The following is a 23,436-nucleotide window of genomic DNA, read 5'->3' on the forward strand; positions in this document are numbered from 1 at the left end:
ATGCACTCACACACACACACAGTGCCATATGTGATTGGGGGGTAGGAACCCTATCAAGTAAAGGTCCAGTCTGAACCTAGCAACTTTATGGGGGACATATTTGGAACAGAAAGGTTGCTCTCCCACCATTTCTATGTGCGGGTGGTGAGATTTGTTCATTTCTACAATGCCCAAACTGGTGAGAGCCTGCCTTAGTTCTCTATATCTTACTGCCTTTAGGCTGCTGGTGAAATTATTCCTGGGAAGAGTGTGCAGCAGCTGCTTGGACTTGCTTCTAAAAGTGATCCTTTCTTATTATTATTTATTTATTAAATGTATATCCCGCCCTTCCTCCCAGAAGGAGTCCAGGGTGGCAAACAGAAAGACTAAAAACGCTCTAAAATGTCATAAAAACAATAGACTTCAAAACTTATTTTTAAAATATCTTTACAAACATCTTTTTTTCAAAAAACATCTTAAAAAGCAATTCTAGCAGACGCAGGCAGAAATAAGGCCTCTACTTAAAAGGCTTGTTGAAAGAGGAAGGTCTTCAGTAGGTGCCAAAAAGACAACAGAGATGGTGCCTGTCTAGTATTTAATTCTAAATTCTTCTTTATATACAGTATACAGAGATCAGGGATTGTAGGCAACTAAATCCTCCTCGGAGTAAACCCATTGAAATGATTGAACTTGGGTTATGGCGTGTCTTATTAATTTCAATGGGTCTCGTGTGAGAAGGACTAGCATTGGCTATAGCCCTATCATGCACAGAGAGAGAGAGAGAGAGAGAGAGAGAGATTTGTAGCACTTTGGGAGTTGGAAATGGGGAGCTGTTTTAGTGAGACTTCCCCTCTGTATTTCCAAGTAAGCAGAGAGAGAAAGCGTTCAGGGAGCAAATCCGAGGGGCCTGACCTCACAGAAGGCCTCCCCATTTAGTTTGTGTGTACTCCCCTATCCCCCTTTGAGGAAAGCACGGTATCCACCAATTTTCCCAAGCAAACCTCGCTGCGTCTTTAAGACTCAACTTTTCTCGCTGCGCTGCTTCCTCTTCACAACGCCAGCAACACGTGCCTGCTCACGTGCTCAGAATCCTGAACAGTCTCCTTACCCCTCCTGTCGCCTCCCCATTGGCTAAAAGTGGGTCAGGCTCCTCCTATCCCCTCGGTTGCCATTGGCCAAATCTAGGTCAGAGCCCCACCTGCCCCATGGCAGGCGCACATGACAGAAGAAGAAGGGTGGTGGGAGCAGTGTTTGCAAATCTCAGGCTCTTGGGCTGCCGATTGGTAGAGCAGGGTATGCTACGCTCCTCCCACTCGGGCCGCTTGGCTCCTCCCACTTCGAATCTTGCAAAAGGGGGGGGGGAGATCCGAAGACAGTTGCAAAGTGCTTTAGAGGAAAGTATAACTGGAGCATTTTTTATTTATATATAATTTTAAATTATTGGTTGTAGATTCTCATTTAGGGGAGAAAGCTGGAACGAAGAATTCTGGAAAGCATCGGAATCTGCTTTCGGTTTCTCTTTATTTTTATTATAATATAATAAAGGAGTGGGGTGAAGAGGTTACCCCAAAACTCGGATTCCCTCACTGCAAGCGGACAAGACAGTATCTCCCCTCCCTATTTACAGAGCATCACGGACATCCTTTTTCCAGCCTCTTTAGGATTTGGCTGGAAGAAAAAGCAGCGATCACCCTCTGCTGCTGCGGCAACTGCGAGTTCTTTAGAAAAGGGATCGACTGGCCTTTTTGGATTTGCTGACTTTTCCCCCCCTTTTCTTTTGCGCCTTAGTTCTCTTTAGATTCGCCGAGAGTCGGTGACTTTTAATCATAGGGGAAATAATTTCGGTCTAAGATATCTGGGGTTGGAAATACACCCCTCCCGTTCCCTGGAGAAATCTCGTTGGATCTTTGGAAATCATCTGATTCCCCAGCCCAATATCTTCCCAGTCCTCGCAAATATTTTTTTGTTTCATCCATCTTTTTGGGAGATCCTTCTTAAAGCTGGTTGGCTGCTAAATTTGGAGCTGAGCAAAACAAGGACGGGGGCATCTCCAGCCCCTCTGGAGGCTTATTTCCAGGCTGGTGGAAGAAGAGGGAGAGACGCCTTCCTTAAAACACATACACACGCGCGCGCATCCACAATCTACACCCCGAGCTGCTTTCCAGTCGAGCACCTAAATCTAATCGGTGGATCTCGCTCGGTCTCAGATTCGGGGATCGCTGCTGTTGTTTTCCACAGAGACTTTCCAGTTATTTGTTTATTTATTGGCATTCGCTGCCCTCTGCTCGACACCATAGAAGAAGGGGAGGGGTACAATTCTCAGTGGTGGGCACTTCCTGGATCTTGCTGCTGCTCTCGCTATGGCCCGTCCAGCGACCCAAAGCAGCCCCGCTCCGAGCCCCATGCTCTCGTCTCCTCCTTTGGGACTAGCCTGCCCGAGTTCCGCAATGGTCAGTCTCAAGAGCCTCCTTCAGGGACCGGTCAAGAGTCCCGAACGCCGAGGGGCCAAGGACTTGGGCTCATGTGAGTGGCACCCCCCCCCAGCCATACCTCCCCCTGGTTCCTCCTTTGCCTGCCTCTCCATCTCCCCATACGCGTAAATGTTCATCTAACACCATCTTTCCTCTTTACATCCATCCATTTCACACACAGCAGGATTTTGTTGCGGCTGCTATTACTACTTAATCTTCAAGGCACTGCAGAATCTTCCATAGAGTTTGCCCTTGAAACAAGGGGGTTGCTCTTATTCCCATTTTACAGATGGGGAATGTGAGAAAGGGGAATTATTGAGGCAGGGTTGCCATGCTTGGCAGAGACAGAATTTGCATCTGCGTCTGCCTAGCCAATCCTGTCTCCCATGAGCTGTATCAGGTGCGTGGCTGTCTACCCACCATTCTGCTCCATGCAGGTCCTCCCAATGATCCATCCCATAATATTAGGCCAGGCCTCTTTTTCTGGCTTAACTGTGCCATTTCAGCCGATCAATTCCTATCTTCAATTTAAAACAAACACTAATGTAGCACTTAAAAGACTAACAGATTAACTGCCACATAAGCTTTTGCCAACTGGGTCTGTAAATATATCCTGTAAATGTTCCTCCACCTGCAACCCCATCCACCTTCCTGTCCAACTACCCAATCCGTATGTTTGCCTCCTTGCAGCCACCTCCTTATTTCTGGGGCTTTTCATCCCAACCGCCTGTTTTAAATCTGTCTTGTAGAGCCCACCCTGCACTCGTGGGGCCCAATCTGTGCACTTCTTATGTCCTCATATGCCTCATACAAACACATTCCTCCATCCAAAAATTTGGTAACTCATTCCCGAAAGCCATATCAAAATCTGTGGGTTGCAAAAACCTGCTCAGAGTCAGGGGGCCCTATGGAGGCCCTATTAATGATATGACTTGTATTTGTATATTCCCATTCCTCCCCCACATCTATCCAGATGGCCTTCAAAGCCTGAATGTTCAGTTTGCTTTCTTTCACTTTGGCCTTTTCCATCTGGATTTGGGGGTGGGAGGATAAATAGAGTGTTGCTTTTAATGCAGTATTGCCATTTTCACTGCCCCTCATCCCCCCCACCTCTGTGAACTGTTCCCTTTCATGCTGTCTCCTGGGTTGCCAGTAGATACATTTATTCTAAACTGACGAGACCCATGATGGAATCTGTAAGGGACTTCTTTGCTAGAATTTGCCTATGGGCATTAGAAGCCCACATATTTTCATAGGGACAGATTCATGTTTACTTCTGGATGGAATCCCACTGAAAATTTGGAAGTAGGGTGAAATCTGGTATATTTTTTGCAGGAATGGTCTAGGAGCTAGGAGTCCTGGAGAAGGAGGGCCTTTAGTGGCATGGGATTTAGGAGGAGACAGGCAGGCAGGACTCCCTGCTTTTCTGGGAAAGGAGGGAGCATGTGGAGAGGGGGGAGCTAGGGGCAGGGTGAGATTGGGTGCCAGGGGGCGGTAGGAACCCTACCTGCTCCCCTTATGTATTTGGAGATACCTTGTGTTTAAATATGCTGCTGCTGCTGTGTGTGTGCATTTTCATTGAATCTTTTGGTTCTGCCTTTAAGATTCTGGTTTGTCTCTTTATGCTCCCTGCCCATGCACACCTTGGACGTTTGGCAAGGCTGACAGATGAATTCGGATAGATCTAAATATGATAAAATCATGAACAGAGTAGGTTAGGCAGGGGTCAGGTTTTCTGGGAGGGGAAGTGGCTGGCAAGGATGGGTCCGGAAGGGAAAGGAAAGGGTACTGCCCACGGCTCCTGGATTCTTTTGGGAAAGGAGGTGCAGACTGCAGAACTCCTGGCTTCTGAGGAAGGGATGGAGGTGGTAGAGAGGAAAGGGTCTTAATGTGCTGGGGAGGGGAAGTTTAGGGAGCCAGGAGTCCTGGGTTGTCACTGCTCTGGAGAGGTGCCAACTCGTCAGGGTTTTCCAGGGTGATCCACCAAGCGGTGGCTCTGTACATGCGCACACTCTCCCATGCGCGCGCACCACACACACACACACACTTGCATCTGTTGGCTGGCAGCAGTAAATCCCTTAAAGCTGCACACAGCCCGGCCACGGGACGCAGCAGGAGGGAGCAAAACGTGCGGGCGGGCGCTGTGGCGCTTCGCCCCAGGAAACACTCTCAAAGTCTTTTTCGCAGGAACGAGCGGGCCACGAAAGGCAAGCAGGGAGGCGCTGGCTGATCCTCCTCCTGCTGCTGCTGGTACATCACAGGGGCATTTAGGGTACCACCTGGGGTCAATGCCCCACAAAGGGAGGGGGGCAGAGTGAAGAGCGGTGAGAACCCACCACCCGAAAGCTGGCATTTGGGTTCTGGCTGGCAGACAGGATGGGAGGCGGACACACCGACACCGACGGTGGGTATCTTTTGGGGGCACTTTCGGGGGTGATTGATAAAGGGGAACCACCAGCGCCCACCACCCCAGCGAGGTCTGCTTGTGAGATGGGCTCCTGGCAACCCAGGTCAGGATTGAGGGGCAGCAGCAGAGCAGGTGGGCATCTGGGACTTGTTTCAGTTTTTATTTAAGATTTATTCTACTGCTAGTAATATGCCCAACATTAAGATGGACAGAATGTGTGTATACCCAGCTTGTATATTGTGCATCCTTGTCTCTCTGGCTCCTGCAAGAGTGCAGTTCATTCTGCACACAGACAGACATGTTTGTAAGCAAACACTCCCTGACAGATTGGGGGGGGGGCTAGTCTCGGCCACGCAGTCTCACGTGTTGTAGATTTTGCCCTTCTCCCCTCCCCTTCAAATATACTGTGTTTTGCATTTCCTCACTGAATTGAATGGCAATCGTTCTTTTTCAGAACAGAAAGTAAACTTGTATCCAGCTTGCCCTGAGCGCAATGTGCTCCTGCTGACTCCAGCCACTGAGAAACTAGCCTGATCCTGGTTTCTGTGTTGTTGTTTATGATCAGGCCCCAATGCAATATGTGGCTGGATCCTATGTGCATTTACTTGGAAGTAACCATTTCCAGAAGCGTAGCTGTGGTAGTCAGTTGCAGCAACAACAACAGAGTCTTGTGGCACCTGAAAAGCCAACAAATTTATTGTGGGATCAGTTTCACCAGATGCCAAGGGGGTGGACTCTGGTCCACAAAAGGTTATACTATAATAAATTTGTTGTCCTTTAAGGTATCAGAAGACCCTTGGTTGTTTTTACTTGTAAGTCTTATAAAATTCAATGGCATTTACTCCCAAGTAAGCATGCCATAGGTTGAATGTTGGGCACTGACTAATAGAAATGCTCTTTCATTATATGATTTCAGTGTGTTCTGCAGTTTGCAAATGGCTTTCATATTCACAACAGCCCCCACAAAACTGAGTTTGTTGTTCCCATTTCACAGATGAGGAAAACTGAGGCTTGAGTTATGGTAGCTTCCCTGATTGCTCCGGATTTGAAGATAGGTCTCATTACTCCAAATATAGTTTTATGTCATTTGGATTGTATTGACTGGGGTGGGAGGGGGAATTCAGAGATTCGGGGGGATGGTTGGAGGTGATGGAAGGAGCTTTGGTCAAGCTTTTGAACAATCAGTGAGGTTATTAGTCAGGCCTGAGAGGCAAAATTGGAGTGGTGACAAAATGTTTACAGTTCAGTTCATTTACTATATTGTTCTACATATTTTATTGTATAATTTCAACAATGTTTTATCTCTGCCATGTTTCTTACAAACCTTTATCCTCATAAACAATCTCTTCCCTATCCCCCATGATGTCCTTATGTTTGCAATAGACCTGTCAAGGTAGTTCATTATTATTCCCATTTTACAGATGGGGATAACTGAGGCTTAAGAACTTGCCAAAGGCTGCCCCGGTGAGTCCAATGGCTGAGCCAGGATTTGAACCAGCATCTCGCAGCCGCCAGCTCCTGACAGTTTATCGTCTGAGTCACAGTGACTTTTTGGTGATAGTTGTTTGGGGGAGGGGGGTTCATTGGAAGAAAATGGGGAGAGGGTGGCCTGGGATCAATTTGGAGCTGGGCAGCTGCTCAGAATTGGGAGCTATGTGCAGGAGCCACGCACGGGCTTAACTTAGTCCGTGGGGCGTTGTGGGTGACTCTCCCAGTTTCGGGGTGCCTGGCTAGTGTCGCCACAACCTGTCAGCTGGGCCTGGACTTCTCTCCCACGTGTCCAGGCAGACAGACTCAGGGCTCAGGTATGGAGTGACACTCCCAAGCCTGCCTGAGCCGCGTGCAGAGAGGGCTGGGCAGCTTCAGAGAATCCTTGACTGTAAATCGCACTACCCTCAAGGCTTCAAAGACCTAGTGAGGGTGGTGAGGCTGGCACCTGGCTCTTCCCCATTGCATTGGAAAGAGGGTGAAGTCTGCTTGGTTAATAATAATAATAATAATAGATGCAACCCAATGGAATAAGAAGACTGCTGGAATTATAGGAAAACAGGCAAGGAGCCCTGAATGAAATCCACCCCTGACTGCCTTCCCCCCATTTTATCGCCCCCATCCTTCTACAAGTACTAGGCCATCACAAAATATAAGGGGCTAGCCCTTTTCTGTAATTTGAGCACTGTGGAGGGAGCAAATCTAATGGGCAAAACCTGGTAAGAACCCCTACTCCTGGGTCTTCTGGCATGGGAGCACAACCTAGGGGGGTTAGAGCAAAGGGGGAGAACCCGATCAGCTGGGATCTCTGGGTTTTCTCTGTGCTGTCCCCTGCATTTGACCTTGCATGGTTTTGGAGGAAATCTGCATTTTGTGAATACCAGCACAGGAGGTGTCAACCAGATCTGCCCCTGAAGAGCACTAAATGCTACACAGAGACATATTAGGGTCACCCAGTAGCTCCTGCCCACCAAGGCCAAGGAGTGATGAGTGCTAAAGGGATTCAGGCAGGCAGATGGGCTGAAAGAGCTTCAGGGGAGCTGGAGAACCAATCAAGCATGGCTGAGCATGGGGTCAGCTGGGGTGAGGCAACCGCTCACATTTTCTTTGCTGGTGAATGGCATGCAGACTACAGAGATAGGGATGGGACAAATGCAGGTTTCAGCAGCATCCCCACTTCAAGTCGCCATCTATTTCACATTGGAGCTACCCATCCCCACAACGCAGCATTTCCGTAATCCACCTGTCCTTTTGTCAGAGAGAGATACAGCCTGCTTGTGCCCATATAGATAAGGACCATGAGCTATATTTTAGCGGAAGAGTGCTACCTGTTTTGAGCCTTTGGTCTGTAAGAGTTTAAGGAATTGATGAAAACAAACAGGAGCCCAGTGCAGGGACACACACAAGACACAAATGTGGAATGCAAGAAAAAGCCATGTGGCAATCGTACAGACGTGGATGCACATTTGCACTGAGATACAAATGGGAAGGACTACCTTCCTCTGTCCTAGGCTGGTTGTTTGGGGCTAGGTCTGGATTCAGATGATGGCAAAGTGTCAGCCATTGACTGGAGCCCAGAAGCAAATGCTTCAACACTACCACCATATGCACTTTGCATTAAACACCCTGCATGCCCAGTGATGGTGCTTTGCCTGAAGCCAGCAGCACTGGGTGTTGCATTCCATGTGCACAACGATGTATGTGAAAATTAAAGCCTTACTCATCCCTCTATCACCCCCTCCCCATTTTTTCTCTGTGCAGCAGGTCTATTTCTGTACCACTTGCAAAACCCTCATTATTGCAAAGTTATGAAGATTACTGACTTGGAAGTGATTATTTTCCCTTGGTCGTTTCTACATCCTACCCATTCATCCAAGAGTCCATTTCCACGTTATCTGGGCATCTGCCTTAACAGAGTAATCTTTATAACCTCCTTTATTCAGTTGGCCCTGTGCTATGGGAAGCCTGCACACAAACACACACTAAACATGTGCAGAATTTCCACTTCCCATCTCTTTGGTTGGAGCCCACTAAATTCCCAGTGCTAGATATTTCTCATCTTGTGAATCTTGCTGATTAACCTGAGTTTCACCTCTTGCTCCTTTTCTGCCCTCCACAGGTGTTATCAAAGACAAGGAACGTAAGATGGAGGATGACCTGAGTATTTCGCGACCTGGGCACTGCGCCTACCTGGGCTCCCTCCTGTGGGAGCGCACGCTGCCCTACAATGAGATTGAATATGTTGACTTAGATGAATTTTTGCTGGAAAACGGTTTGCCCCCAAGCCCAGCCCATCAACCCTTTTCACCGGGCAGCCAACCCACTGCCTCACCTTCCAGTGGGGTTGTGGTGGACCTTAGCCGCCCGGCTTCTTGTGCGTCATCGTCTTCCATCTGCTCCTCATCTGGCGAAGGCCTAGTGGGTAGCGATTATGATCACCACTGCAGTAAGACAGGTAAACTGTGCTGTACATTGGGTGTGAGGTTGGTGCAGGGAAAAATGGAGAAGATGTGGCTGCTGGCATCTGTAGTCCTCCTACTTTGGATATGGTCCTTGAAGGAGCCGTGAAAATGTCAACTCCCCCCCCACCCCTTTATATATATATTTACTCTCTAAGCTTCACATGTTTCTTAGTTGTATGCCTAATGTGTTTTAATTGCACACCTACAAAATGTGAATGCAGCAGAAATGCGTATTTGCATAACCACTACAGCTCCCATTCAGAATACACTTGTTTGATTTTACTCTATGTATGAAATAACTTTTAAATGTTAAGGCTTAAATATAATTTTTAGAACTTGTTAATTCCTTCAAACAAAAGGTTTATTACAACATGGCCTTTGTCCCATTGCAGCCACTAAGTGTCAGAGGTTAAACTACATGTTGCACATAAATGCATGCAACAAAGCTCTACTTTTTTATTGGGGGAGAGAGGCATTAAAGAGAAAAGCAGGCTTGGGAGGCTGAGATTTTGAGTGAAAGAATGACAAGATGGAAATGTGTTTCATTTGTTCCCTACTGGCCATTTTTCTGCTCACAATCACATACTCACACACAAACTCCAGTGGCTTTTCTTCCTGTGGTGTTCCAAATGCATGGAAGAAAAAGCAGCGGGATGGGGGTGGGGAAGGTTTTGAGCAAGGAAAGCACAATATTCTCCCCTCTGCTCAAAATCGCAATTCTGACCCAATATGCTACCTGCTCCCAGTCTTATGTGCACCAGTCTCTGCTTCTGTTTAATACGGTGTGGGGAACCTTTGGCCCACCAGATGTTGCTAAATTACAACTCCTATCATCTCTGGCCATTGGCCATGCTTGCTGGAGCTGATGGGAGTTGTAACTCAGCAACATTTGGAGGGCCAAAGGTTCCCCACACCTGGCCTAATAGAAGTATTTTCAATTTTTAAAATTGTATCATCTTGGAATTATGCAAATCATGCAGCGTTTACTCCCAAGTGCAAAATTTGGCTTACACATTAGGATATTTGGTCTACTCTGAACACTCACCACCCTGGACATAAGGAGAAAGCAACTCTTGGTTGGCAGGGCAGTTTCATGTTCCCTCCCTTGTTGCAGAGAGAATTGAGTTTCTAACCTCCTCCCTGATTGCAAGTAGTTTTTCAATCCCAGCCCCTGGTTGCAGTGGAGAGGGGAGGCTCTCTGGGCTGCTGCAAGACTCGTGCTTCTAGTCCCCTCCCTGGTTTCTAATTGTCTGTTCCCCTACCTTGTTGCTGAAATAATTGTGTGTGTTCTAGTGGATGATGTGTATATACAAACACACCACCACAGAAAGGATTTTTTTTAAAATCTTGTTGGATTTCTTGAGAAAAGATAATTGTTAGTCCCCTTCTAGTTTGCAGACAGAAGTTTCAGTAGTACCTACCATGCACTTTTTGTCATTGAAAGGACAGGAGAAAGGTTACAGGGAACAGTCTGGAAGCAAACTGATGTTGCAGGATTGCTGAAGTTAAGCAGGCATGGACCTAGTCCCTTGGATGGCAGCTTCATGGTAGACTAGGATATTGAAAGGAGTACTTGGGAAAGGATGCACTCTTATACCGTTTATAAAGATGTGCAAATTAACTATTGTGTTTAAATGAGGTGTGGGGAGCCTTGGGGCCCTCCAGATGTTGCCAAATTACAACTCCCAGCAAGCGTGGTCAGGGATGATGGATGTTGTAGATCAGCAACAGCTAGAGGGCCAAAGGTTCCCCAAACCTGGTTTAAATAATTAAAACATGTGTTACTTTAAAATTAACTTAAAGAGTTTTTGAGATGGTTTGGGGGAGGGGAATCATATTTTCATCTTGGGAGGGGGGATTCCTCTCTCTTCTGAAGGCTCAAGTGCTTCTAAAACTACTTCTTGAAAATACTGAAAGCTTTTCCTGAAACTGAAATACTGTATTTTCAAACTGTCTCTTTGGGTTGCAATAATATTCAGATTTATTTATTGATTCCTGGAGTATATGTGTGTTGATTCCCAGTGGGGAGGGTGCATTTCTTTTTCAGACTTGTGGTTTGGCTTGAGAATATCACACACAATACTTAGAATTTGAAAGTTACTACCAGTTTTAATTGTTTTTATATATATAATTTTTGTCACCAGTTTTAATTCTGAATGTCCCTTTTCTGCTTTCATTTACAGTTGTGGTTTTTGGTGCAATTTGGTAAATTGCGCGAAAGCGGGGTGGTTATCATGAGATGTTTGGGTTTGTTTGAGTCTAGCGCTTGTGGTTTATGGAGAAAATATAAGGAAAACAAGTTAGTGGGATGACTTGACTCCATCCTTAGTGAATTACATTGGGACCCTTGGGATTCATGCCGTCGGTGGGACGCATGGCCCCGATGATCACTCTCGAGAACTTATCTTACCAGCGGTCCTCTGAGTTGACTCCCAGTTCAATCGCAATGGTAACTCCTCAAGCTAACAGTGGACAGCGTAGACTTTGCTGATGTCACAAGGTGAAGTAATTTCAAAGGAATTATGTTTTCCACAGACAAGCTTGTTAAATTTGGGTGCTCCTTTCTTGAACCACAGAGAGCCAGTGTGGTGTAGTGGTTAGTGTTGGACTACGACCTGGGAGACCAGGGTTCGAATCCCCACACAGCCATGAAGCTCACTGGGTGACCTTGGGCCAGTCACTGCCTCTCAGCCTCAGAGGAAGGCAATGGTAAACCACCTCTGAATACCGCTTATTCATAGGGTCGCCGTAAGTCGGGTTCTACTTGAGGACAGTCCATTTTTTTTGAACCACATGGCTTGATAGTATATTAACAGAGGGCCTCCCACCTATGACCCCTTGTTTTCTCCCCAACTTCATTCCTTCCCCCCCCCGCCTTTCCATAGAATACAATGTTTGCCATACCTCCTGTGGATGTAATCCAGATACCTGGAAATAGTAATCTTTTCCCCACCCCTCTAATCCACTAGCCACTATCCGGAGAACCCAGGAGCCCTAGATACTATTGCTAACAACACTTCAACTCTTCTCTTCCAAATCGCGTGTCCTCTCCCCACCCTTCTGTTCCAGAGAACCCAGGAATCCTGAATACCAAGAGCCCCCCCACTGTAGAGCCTCCCACATAGAACCCAGGAGGTTACGCCTCTAACCCCCTTCCCCCACTAGGCCCACTCCCACACACATCCACGATGCCAATTTGGCTTACCCAGTAGGATACTGGGTCCATCCATTAGACGCCCCATTTCCCTCCAGGGAGCCCACGAGACCTGGATATGGTTGCCCACATTCATCCCTCACCTCGCTCACTTCTAGAGTACCCAGAAATCTTGAACAGGCGCGCACACACACACAAATACACACACAAGCATTTCCAATACTAATAGCCCCCCCCAATCCAGGCATTCTTGATTCCTCCCCCGCCACCTGCGATATCGGGGGAGGCGGGCCAGGATACCAAGCCCCTATACCCTCCCATAGGCGGTGTGAGAGGGCTCTATGTTTCTCTGTGTGTGCGCGCGCGCGCCTCGCCCGACGCGCCGGGCTGCGGGGAATCCCGTATTGTTGTTGGGCGCGGAAATCCTGCGCTGGCTCCCGCCGCCTGGGAAGCCCAGTCTCGTGTCTGCTGCACGGAGCCTCCTGCTCCCGCTCACGTGCCTCGCCCTGCTTCTGCGAACACATGTCGCGGCTCGGCTCCGGCGCGGGCGCTCGCTCCTTCCTTCCCTGCCAGCTGGCAGCCTGCCCCCTTCCTCGGCGCAGGGCGGAGCGAGCAGGCACGTGGGGCTGCGGTGTGAGAGGCGGGCAGGGCCGACAGGAGGCCGCGACGGCTGGGCCACTTGGAGGGGGGGAGGGGAGGGTGTGTGTCGGTGTTGGTGTGTCTCCTTCCTGGCTGGACAATTCCAGAAGGTTAGGCCGGGGGGGCTCGCCAGGACTCCTGGGTTCTCCATGGAGGGGGGTGCGTGGGTGGGTCTAGTGATTCCGGAGTTCTTTAAAGAGAGGTGGGAGTCGGGGGGGGGGAATAGGACTCCGGGGTTTTTCACAGAAAAAGGGATCCACTGGAGGTGGGTGCAGGACTCGGGTTCTCTGAGCTCCCCCCCCCCCCGGGGAGGGGAGAACCTAGTTAAAGGAGAGTTGTGAGGTAGGACTCCGGGGTTCTTCAAGGGCGATTGAAGAGGTGTGTGTGAGGAAGTCAGGTTTTCAGGGTACTTCAGAGAAAGGGGTGTGTAGGGGGAGGGTTGTGTGTGTGGCGCTTAGTGGGCGGAGCGTTGTGAGGAGGGGGCTGTGAGCCAGGACCCCTGGGTTCTTAGGGAGGAGAAAAGGAGAGGGGTTTAGTAATTGGGGGGAACAGGACTCCTGGGTTATCCAAGGAGAGGGATTTGTTGTTCTCTGGAGGGAGTCAGGATTCTGGGGTTCTCTTGGGGAGGTTGGAGGGGGGGCTAGTGGGAAGAGGGCTGTGCTGGGAGAGGAAGAGATATGGTTAGAGGAGTGAGGGAATGGGGCTGCTGGCTTTGCTGAGGGAGCAAGGCTCTGGCTGTGGGGGGGCAGGGGGAAGATGTCTTCATCCTGAGTTCTTTAAGGGTAGGAAGTGTGGGAGGTGGTGGGAAGGGGGCAGTGGGAGCCAGGATATCTAGAGGGTGATGGGAGAAAATAGTGGGGACTTGGACCCCTGGGTTTGCAAGCATGTGAGGATCTGAGGGGAGATGTTGAGTCCAGACACTTGGCTCCTTAGGAGAGTCACCATGTTTTCTTCATTGGCCTAGAGCTTCCTGGGCTCACTCTTTTACATGTATTTGCTTCTGACAACCCATAACTCCAAGCGACTCTTTAAAATTGCTTAGAGGGACAGCCATTTGCCTCCAGCCTTCCCAGCTCTCCTGGCTCCCCAAGTGGTGGCATGTGATAAGCTTTTTAAAGCAGCTGTCACGTGGGAAATGGTTGTCGGAATCCACTCTCTCCTATACGTCTTTTCCCATCTGTTAGGCATTTAACAGATATGTTAGGCCCACATGGCTAGCTGGACACCACGTACTGCCTAGTGTCCTTCCCAAAACGGGCATGCAGTGCTGTTTAATCCTGAGAAATTTGCCAGCTCCTCTGCGTGTCTCTAATTCTTGCTATGTGTGCAGCTGCGGCTGCTTGAGCAGCAGTGAGCAGTCCTGTGTCCCCAGTTCACCATTCCTCTTGTCAAGACACACACCCTGTAGCCTTATCCTACCCTACAGTGTCCTTTAGCCATCCCCTTGGAGCGCTTTGCAGAGAAAAGAAAGACAATGGGATGGATATATATGTGTGTTTGTGTACAAAAGACTTGGTGGAGGTCACAAGGAGTGGGGCAGACCAGCCAGCCTGCACCACAGATTAGCCTGCCTGGGTGCTGGTGCTGCCCTCTTGTGGATCCTTTTTTGTGAAGCTCATATGGATTTCTCCTGCCTCCTCAATTCATCCCAGGTCCTGTAACACCTGTGTCCCGAAGCACGCCCAGCCCTGTGGACCCTGAGGGTGTGGAGGTACTCATGAACTTTGACCCTGATCCTGCTGACTTGGCACTGTCCAGCATTCCAGGACATGAGACCTTTGACCCCCGCAAGCATCGGTTTTCCGAGGAAGAACTCAAACCCCAACCCATCATGAAAAAGGCACGGAAAATACAAGTCCCAGATGATCAGAAGGTGAGATTGGAGTAAATACATTCAGCTTCCTGCTTAACCCAAAGAACATTTCCTACATACAGAGTTCATTGCCTCTTATTCAAAGACTATCAGGTTGAAATGGGGCAGAGGATCTATGGCATTTCCAGTTTTAGGTCTTTGGTTTGACCAGAGAGCCAGTGTGGCGTAGTGGTTAAGAGTGTTGGACTATGACCTGGGAGACCAGGGTTTGAATCCCCACACAGCCATTTATTTATTTATTTATTTAATTAAGCTTATATACCGCCCGACTAGCAACAGCTCTTTGGGCGGTGAACATTAAAAATACAATAAAAATAACACAATACAGTATATCACAATACAAAACTGTACAAAAAACTGTACAGTCTAAAATCAAATTATAATAATTTAAAATTAACAGGAATTAAAATACCTCAGAGAAGAGAAAAGTTTTAACCTGGTGCCGAAAAGATGATAGTGTCGGCGCCAGGCGTACCTCCTCGGGGAGACCATTCCATAGTTCGGGGGCCACCACTGAGAAGGCCCTAGATCTTGTCACCACTCTCCGGGCTTCCCTATGAGTTGGAACCCGGAGGAGGGCCTTTGTAGTAGACCGTAGTGTACGGGCCGGTTCATATCGGGAGAGGCGTTCCGACAGATATCGTGGTCCCGCGCCGTATAAGGCTTTATAGGTAAGTACCAACACTTTGAATCTGGCCCGGAAGCATATTGGAAGCCAGTGCAAACGGGCTAGCACAGGTGTTATATGCTCAGACCGCTTAGTTCTTGTTAGCAGTCTGGCTGCCGCATTTTGCACTAGCTGTAGCTTCCGAATCATCTTCAAAGGTAGCCCTACGTAAAGCGCATTGCAATAGTCCAGACGCGAGGTTACCATAGCATGTACCACTGATGTGAGGTCCTCCTTACTCAGATAGGGACGTAGCTGGGCTACCAACCGAAGTTGGTAGAACGCATTCTGGGCCACCGAGGCTACATGAGCCTCAAGTGTGAGGGAAGAGTCTAAGATGACTCCCAGACTACGCACCTGTTCCTTTAGGGGGAGTGTAACCCCATCCAGGACAGGGTATATATCCACCATCCGATCAGAGAAACCATCCACCAACAGCATCTCAGTCTTGTCAGGATTGAGTCTCAGTTTGTTAGTTCTCATCCAGTCCATTGTCGCGGCCAGGCAACGGTTCAGCACGTCGACTGCCTCACCTGAACAAGATGTAAAGGAGAAGTAGAGCTGCGTGTCATCAGCATACTGATGACAACGCACTCCAAAACTCCTGATGACCGCCCCCAGCGGCTTCATATAAATGTTAAAAAGCATGGGAGACAGAACCGAACCCTGTGGGACCCCACATTGGAGAACCCATGGTGTCGAGCAATGTTCCCCAAGCACTATCTTCTGGAGACGACCCGCTAAGTAGGAGCGGAACCACTGCCAAGCAGTGCCTCCAACTCCCAATTCTGCAAGCCTCTCCAGAAGGATACCATGGTTGATGGTATCAAAAGCTGCTGAGAGGTCAAGGAGAATCAACAGAGTTACACTCCCTCTGTCTCTCTCCCGACATAGGTCATCAAACAGGGCGGCCAAGGCAGTCTCAGTGCCAAAATCAGGCCTGAACCCCGAAGCTCACTGGGTGACCTTGGGCCAGTCACTGCCTCTCAGCCTCAAAGGAAGGCAATGGTAAACCCCCTCTGAATACTGCTTACCATGAAAACCCTCTTCATAGGGTCACCATAAGTCGGAATCGACTTGAAGGCAATCCATTTCAATTTTGGTTTGACCAGCTGGGGAACATGTGACCCTCCAGCTGTTATTGGACTACAGCTCCCATCAATCTTTACTATTGGCCATGTTGTCTGGGGCTGATGGGAGTTGAAGTCCAACCATGTCTGGAGGGCTGATGTTCTCTTATCCATGCTTTGTACTCCCTCTGTTCCCCAACGTAGCTGAAACAGTTTAGATATATTTGGTGGTGGCATGTTTTTGTTTTTTAAACTGGGCATTTACCCTCTCTTTTCTGTAATAAAAATCAAACTCAGTAAAGAGAAAATAAAAATCGCAACAAAAATTGTCACCCAACCTAACAATAAAAACAAACAGCATCATAAACACAGTTTGTTGGTTATATTACTATCCCACCTTTCCTTCAAGGTATTCAAGGCAATATTCATGGTTCTTCACGCATATACTTTTATCCTCACAAAAACCCTGTGAGATGAAAGAGTGACTGCCCCTAGTAATTGAGCAGAGACCTGAACCTGGCTCTTCCTTGTCCAACACTCTAGCTGCTATCCCACAATGAATGAACAACAGGAGACTTTTTTTTTTTACAGATCTGAGACATTTTAAATGGGATTGAACAGTTTGGGGAACTGATATGTATTATTGATTACATTATTTATTTAAATACTTACCAAAGATAAGACGGTCCCTGTCCACAGACTCACAATACAATTGACATACGACAAAAGGAACAAGGAACAGGGAGGGTAAAAGAGTATTTTCCACTTTTCCAGCTGCTCAAAGAATGAATGAAATAAAAACCCAATGTTCTAATGGTGGTTTTATTTGACAATTATATAATGAAATTTAACAAAAATAAATCTTAAAACGGAAATTTTAATTTAATTAATTAATCTTAAAACAAAAGCAGTCTGGGAATGGTTTCAAAATCTTGTTCCTCCTGCACTGCTGAGGCAATGTAAGCCCCTTGTCTGGGCCAGGATGATGGTAATAATGACATAGGAATATGCTTTACAGCAGCATGTCCATCTTTGTCTGTGTAAACCAGTATTGTCTATTCCAAAGGTGGGGACCCTCTGGCCTTCTGCATGTGGATTACAACTCCCATCGTCCCAGCTATTGGCCTTGCTGGATGAGGCTGGTGGGAGTTGGAGTCCAACAACAACCCCAGTTTCCCCATGCCTAGTCTACTCCGTCTGGCAACAGATTTCAGGAAGAGAAAGGTTTTTCCCATCACCTGCTATCTGACCCTAAGTGCTGAGGTCATGGTGTACTAGTACCAGCTGTAATCCTGCCCAGTGTGACATGTGGTACTCAACAGAGGTGGAATTTGCTGGCATGAGTGGGCAGAGCTATGCTTTGTGCCCAGACTCTGCCCACATTCAGCTGCAAGTTTCATCTAGTATGACACAATCACATAATTCCTTAGGGGAGAACCTTTCTCAAGACTATGAAGGAGGACTGTTCCTCTAGGACAGCCTTTCCCAACTAGTGTGCCACCAGATGTTGTTGGACCACAGTTCCCATTTCCTGACCATTGGCAATGCTGGCTGAGGCTGATGGGAGTTGTGGTCCAACAACATCTGGTGGCCCACTAGTTGGGAAAGGCTGCTCTAGGAGAACCAGCAGAGCTATAAAAAATGAGAGTGACATACACAGCCCTGAACTTTCTGGTTCTCAACTGAGTTGCATCATATGCACAGAATGTCGATAGTGGAAACTGCTCTACTCTCTTTATTTGTTTAGAAAGATGTAATCACAAAACTGTCTAAGAGGTGTACATAATAAAATTATCAGTAGGCGATAGCTAAAACTGACAAAACTGTTAAATATACATAAAACAATTACCAATAAAACACCGATAAAATTAGTAAAACATTTAAAAGCAAAAATAGAAACTAAGGGTTGTATCCAGCTGAGTTCTGTTCAGAGTAGGTCCATTGAAATTAATGAACCTAAATTAATCATGTTCATTAAATTCAGTGGATCTACTCTGAGTAGGACTAACACTGGATACAACCCTACGTTACATGTCTGGGCGTGCTTGCTGAGATTAAAAAAAAGTTTTCATCAGCTGCCTAAATATAGCAAGCATATATTTAGAAGGATTTATATTAAGAGATTTATCTCTTTAGTGCTTCTGCTCCACCCTCACATTGGTACTCTGTTCATGGCAGCATGATCTGTCCAGACAAGTGAAGCCTCCTTGATGTGTGACTTCTTGGGAGAGTCAGTATGGCCCTGTAATGGCTAAAGTAAGATGGACTTAGATAGGAGCAGCCCAAGTTCAAATTCTTGTTTAGCTTTGCTGGTGAATCAGCCTAATCTACCTCACGGGACTGTTGTGAGGTTAAAACAGAGCTCTGTTTTCTCGATGAAAAGCAGGGTCTAAATATGTTCTGTGCGAAAGGCCCAATTTCCACAGGCACAGAACTGCAGGCAGTGAATATAATCCTGCTTATAAAGCTCAACATGATTCTTACATGGTTTTATGCATTGTGCAACTAAAACAGCCCAGTACCCACTGGAGCCTAAAACGCCCACATACACATTCAATCAGATAATGAATGCATACCGCTTTCCAAGGCATCTAAGTGGATTGCATGTGGGAGAAAAACTGAGTGAACAAATATTAGCTGGCCAATTAGTATGGGGTGTGTTCAATGTACAAGCATCATCCATGCAAGGGTGGAATTTCTTAGGGTAGGGTGGTTGTTGTCAAACCCCTTACCTTCCCCCAAAGCTGCTCTTGCTCCATTAAGCGTAGCCATATTTTTCTCTTAACTGGGCAAATCAAATCTTGGGAGGGGGGATTTACATTAGGAAAACAGTGTGTGTGTGGGGGGGAAGGGGTTTTTAACATTCCCCTTCTGCCAGCACTTGGTCCCAATCCATCTCTCTCACACACACACACGCACACACGCACGGCAGCTGCTTTAACAAAAGAGAGAGAGAGATGAAAAATCTGACTGTGAACCTCCAGGGGTAATGTCTACTTTTGCCCTAATTGTGTCTGTTTTGAAGGGTGCTTTTCCCTACCATGCAAAATGTAGGTATTTTTGGTGGCAGAGCTGTGCCACTGAATGTCTTATCTCGGGTTAAGCAATTTTTCATGTGCCTGTTGCAGGGTGACAATACTTTGAGGAGTGGTGTGCCTTCTTGGAAATATGCTGGTGGAGGTGACCCTATTTTCTGAGCCTGAGGGCAAGGATGGTGATTTGGCATTGTGTCTCTCTTCAAGGGAGAGTAGCACACGTGTGTGTGTGTGTGTGTGTGTGTTGGAAAGCACTTACATGTGTGTGACCATGCATGTGCTGCTCAGGAAGTATGTGCATGCCTTTTGGGAACGTGTATCCTTGTCAGAGATTCCAGAATGATGTGATGCCACCAGTATACAAAATATGCTGTTCTGAATTAAAAACTGTTCTTAATTAAGCCTGTTCTTAATTGAACAAGAAAAGAAAAGCAACAACTGAGCCCAGAAGCTTTGCCCCCAAGCCTCAGAAACACAGGATGGTCAGGAGCCATAGAAGGGCAGTCCACACATTCTCAGAGGCTAGCCTCTTCACAGATCTATAACAGTTCCAGCAGATGATGGTTATGGGATTTAGCACTGAAGCAGGCATAAACAAAAGCACTGGCAGAAAAGAAAAGGAGGTACAAAAGGAGGAGAGATTATTTGTTACACTTTTATTCCATCCTTCCTGCAATGAGCTCTTGGCATTCTCCGCTCCATTTTAGCCTTGTCACCAATCTTGTGTGTTTGCTTTGAGATACAGTGGCTGTCTTAAGGTCACTAAACTTTATGGCGGGAGGGGAATTTGAACCCACTCCTCTGTGGGCCAGGTCCCAACACTCTTGTCTACTATAGCACTACACTTGGAGAAGTAGCAATCTCCCATTTGGCCTAGTAGGACTTGGCGCAGTCCTCAAGAAGTTTATAGTCATTAGGTGCAAAAACAAAACCCTCAAACCAACCACACTTGACACCTTCTGTTGTTTGCTTATCTATTGCATTTTTAACTCTTTCTTCAGCCAAGAAGTCTCCCAAAGTGCCTTAACTGATCAATTTTTTGAAATCCTGTCTGTGGGCTTACATACTAAAAGACACCAAACCCAAGGAAAAAGGGATGGGCAGGCAGGAGAAAGAAAGCAAACTCAGGCAGCAGTTATCAAAGTTACAAATGCTGCGTGCACACCATTCATTTAAAGCACATTCTCCCCCCCTTCAAGAATCTTGGAAACTAGTTTGCTAAGGATGCTGGAAAGTGTAGCTCTGCAAGAAGTAAACTACACTTCTGGGATTTTGTGGGGGGGGAAGCCATTTGCTTTAAATGTGTAGTGTATACATAACCAAAGTTCTTACAAAAACTAGCTGGGATGGAAATAGTTCAAGATGTCTGATCGAATAGCCATTGGTAGGTGACAGATGCAGGAGAAGAGCTAAAGGAAGCTTGAAATAGCCCTGCTTCCCCTTTCGCCTGCTTTTTTTTTGGGGGGGGGAGAATAGGAACCGCAAGTGACAGACCTGTAAGTAAGTCATCAAAGTTAGCAGTCTTCCTGCCCATGCTTGCCTACATTATAAACCCAGAACACAATCTGAAGTCATATAGTGCAACCACCCTGCTAAAGCTAAGCAGATCTGATCTGGTCAGTGCCCAGATGGAAATTGCTTGGGAACCGTACCTTGAGCTCCTAAGAGGAAAGGTAGAATGTAATAAATAGTAATTTGTGGCACATCAACAGCCTAAAAAAAAGAGCCAACTATTCACAAGCCTACACTGGAATTGTACTTTTGTGTATGGTCTTGGGACCCATCTGCACCATACATTTAAAGCACTATTGAAATTTATTTATTTATTACATTTCTACCCCGCCTTTCTTTTCATGATTGAAACCCAAGGCGGCTTACATATACTTCCCAGGCGGTCTCCCATCCAGGCACTGACCACACCTGACCCTGCTTAGCTTCAGCAGGGTGCTGGCCTTATGTGTCTTCAGACCATAGCCTGGGACCACTTTGAAATACCACTTTATCAGTCATGGCATCATCCAAAGAATCCTGGGAACTGTAGTTTGTTAAGGGTGTGGAGAGTTCTTAGGAAACCTCAATTCCCCTCACAGAGCTACAATTCTCGGAGTTCCCTTTGAAAAGAGATTGACTGATAAACCACTCTGGGAATTGGAGCTCTGTGTGGGGAATTGGAGTCTCTTAACTACTGTCAGTGCTTTAAATGTACAGTGTTGATGTGGCCTAAGTGAAATGTTAGTTCTGGAGGGGAAAGTTGACATTTGCTGCAGCACTGTGTTTGTGTTTGCTTTCATCTGACCTGCTGGTTTTTCTTGTTTTCTTTCCTACCTTTCTGTTTGGAACAGGATGAGAAATACTGGAACAGGCGGTACAAGAACAACGAGGCAGCAAAACGCTCGCGGGATGCCCGCCGCTTGAAGGAGAATCAAATCACTGTTCGAGCAGCCTTCCTGGAGAAGGAGAATGCCGTCCTGCGTCAGGAAGTGGCCAACATCCGCCAGGAACTGACCCGCTATCGCAGCATCCTCTCTAAGTATGAATCTCAGCACGGCACCTTGTAAAACCTGCAGCAGCAGTGGATGTTGCACTCTTCTCCACCGTTCCACCACTGCAAGGTGGTGGGGCCACCCTGGTTTTTCAACCCTGACCCCCGTCTTCCTGAACCAGGCAAACAAATTATCAAACAACAGATGTTTGGAACGAGGGGAAGGTCCCAAGGCGGACGATTCCCACATGCGGGGACTATCGTGGTCCAGGTGCTCGACAGAAGGGATAGAGACTTCCTGGGTTGGCCTGTGCTGACCCTTGCCAAGAAAAGGGCAGTGACTTGGAGATGTTGAACTGGGCATCATAGGCACATGGAATACACCACAAACACACAAGGGCTCTGTAGCACGTTGGAAGATGTAATTGCGTATGCACACACACACACATGTGCATATGTACGTGCACACACACACTCTATACACATACATACTAGAGTTTGGTTTGTTGGCAGACTTTTTCTATCGGAAGGGCACCATTCAGTCACAGCCTATCACAGCTGTTCATCTCTGCTTGTCCCTGTGGCATTTGGCTCAGTGACACAGTTGGCCCAGGAGGCATCAAGCGAATCAGGGTGCCTGGGCTCTCTCTTGACTCTTCTAACAGCATGGGTGCATCTTTTTCAGCGGACATTTTTTTTTTGCACACATTTTAATGACTCCTTATTTTTCCCATCAACTCTGTCAGGGTTGGCGGGAAAGGACATGAAAGGCAAACCAGCTGCGAAAGTGGACATGGAACCCAGATGTTCTGGGCTCCCACCTTGCAACAGGTGTTAAACCACTACGCCCTCCTCTCTCCATGCCTCTTCACAAGAGAACTTAAGAGGAGTCCTAGCACCCTGAAAAAGAGGAGACAGGAGGGTTTTCTTCCTTTTGATACCAGTGAACGTCATAACTTTTCTTCTGCCTACGGAACGCCAAATTAGTAAAAAAAAACAAAAACGGGTTGTGTACACATATTTTTCCCCCACAATTGACAAAAGGGGCTTTGTATCAGAGGGCAGGTGTATGGGATACTAGTTTAATGATTACGATTATCTTATAACAATTATACCTATTTTTAGTTTAAAGGCAAGTAATGTTTTTTTTCTCTCCCCCCCACTTCCTCATGTTTTGTGTCCAACACTGTCTGATATCATCATATGTACAGAAACTAAAAAACAGAAAACCTCAGTGGTGACCCTCCGTAAATATGAACATATATATAAATGTATATATAATTTTCTTTCTTTTCTTTTTGTAAAACAAAAAGTATATATAGAGACTCCAGGAGAGACTTGAGAGATTAAACTATGTTCTTCTATTGGGGAAAGGATGGTTCTTTCATACAGAAAGTGAATGCGGGGGGGGGGGGGACGGTGTTCTTTTTATCTCCTTTGGAGAGGTTCCTGGTCTTTTCATTTTTCCTTGTAACAGTGTTCCTGAAGACTTTGGGGGATAAAGCCAACAGACTTGATGGAAGATTTTTTTCCTCCTAAAAGGATGTTTACACAGTTGTATACTGCGAGCAATTAGGAATAAAGAAAGACAGGATTAAAAAAAGAGAGAGAACAAACAAAACCAGAGATCTTTTGTCTTTGTATTAACATTTCTCTGTGTAGAAAAAGATGCTCCTTCACAACACACAAGGGTTTATAACAGGGATGGG

General features: G+C 46.9%; 1 protein-coding gene across 3 annotated transcripts; it reads left to right on the plus strand.

The window, feature by feature from the left end:
• Window positions 1-1,271: 1,271 nt before the first annotated feature.
• DBP (D-box binding PAR bZIP transcription factor) lies at window positions 1,272-23,093 on the plus strand. 3 transcript variants are annotated; one of them, XM_061591290.1, is made up of 4 exons: window positions 1,272-2,502; window positions 8,465-8,800; window positions 14,253-14,473; window positions 21,588-23,093. In XM_061591290.1, exons 1-4 carry the CDS (start codon window positions 2,340-2,342, stop codon window positions 21,801-21,803), a joined length of 936 nt encoding a protein of 311 aa, XP_061447274.1. In that variant the 5' UTR covers window positions 1,272-2,339; the 3' UTR covers window positions 21,804-23,093. The 3 variants fall into 3 exon arrangements, with proteins under 3 accessions (XP_061447274.1, XP_061447276.1, XP_061447275.1); XM_061591292.1 differs by lacking the exon at window positions 1,272-2,502 and adding an exon at window positions 4,522-4,854; XM_061591291.1 differs by lacking the exon at window positions 1,272-2,502 and adding an exon at window positions 4,872-4,989.
• The last annotated feature ends 343 nt before the right edge of the window (window positions 23,094-23,436 follow it).

This window comes from Rhineura floridana, chromosome 11 (assembly GCF_030035675.1).
Source record: "Rhineura floridana isolate rRhiFlo1 chromosome 11, rRhiFlo1.hap2, whole genome shotgun sequence".
In the NCBI taxonomy this organism is placed as follows: Eukaryota; Metazoa; Chordata; class Lepidosauria; order Squamata; family Rhineuridae; genus Rhineura; species Rhineura floridana.

Excerpts from the sequence above, each read along its gene's own strand:
- DBP (XM_061591290.1), top strand. The coding sequence starts at position 2,340 with ATGGCCCGTCCAGCGACCCAAAGCAGCCCCGCTCCGAGCCCCATGCTC. Across the intron at positions 2,503-8,464 it reads GGCCAAGGACTTGGGCTCAT|GTGTTATCAAAGACAAGGAA; the intron begins GTGAGTGGCACC and ends TGCCCTCCACAG. Across the intron at positions 8,801-14,252 it reads TCACCACTGCAGTAAGACAG|GTCCTGTAACACCTGTGTCC; the intron begins GTAAACTGTGCT and ends AATTCATCCCAG.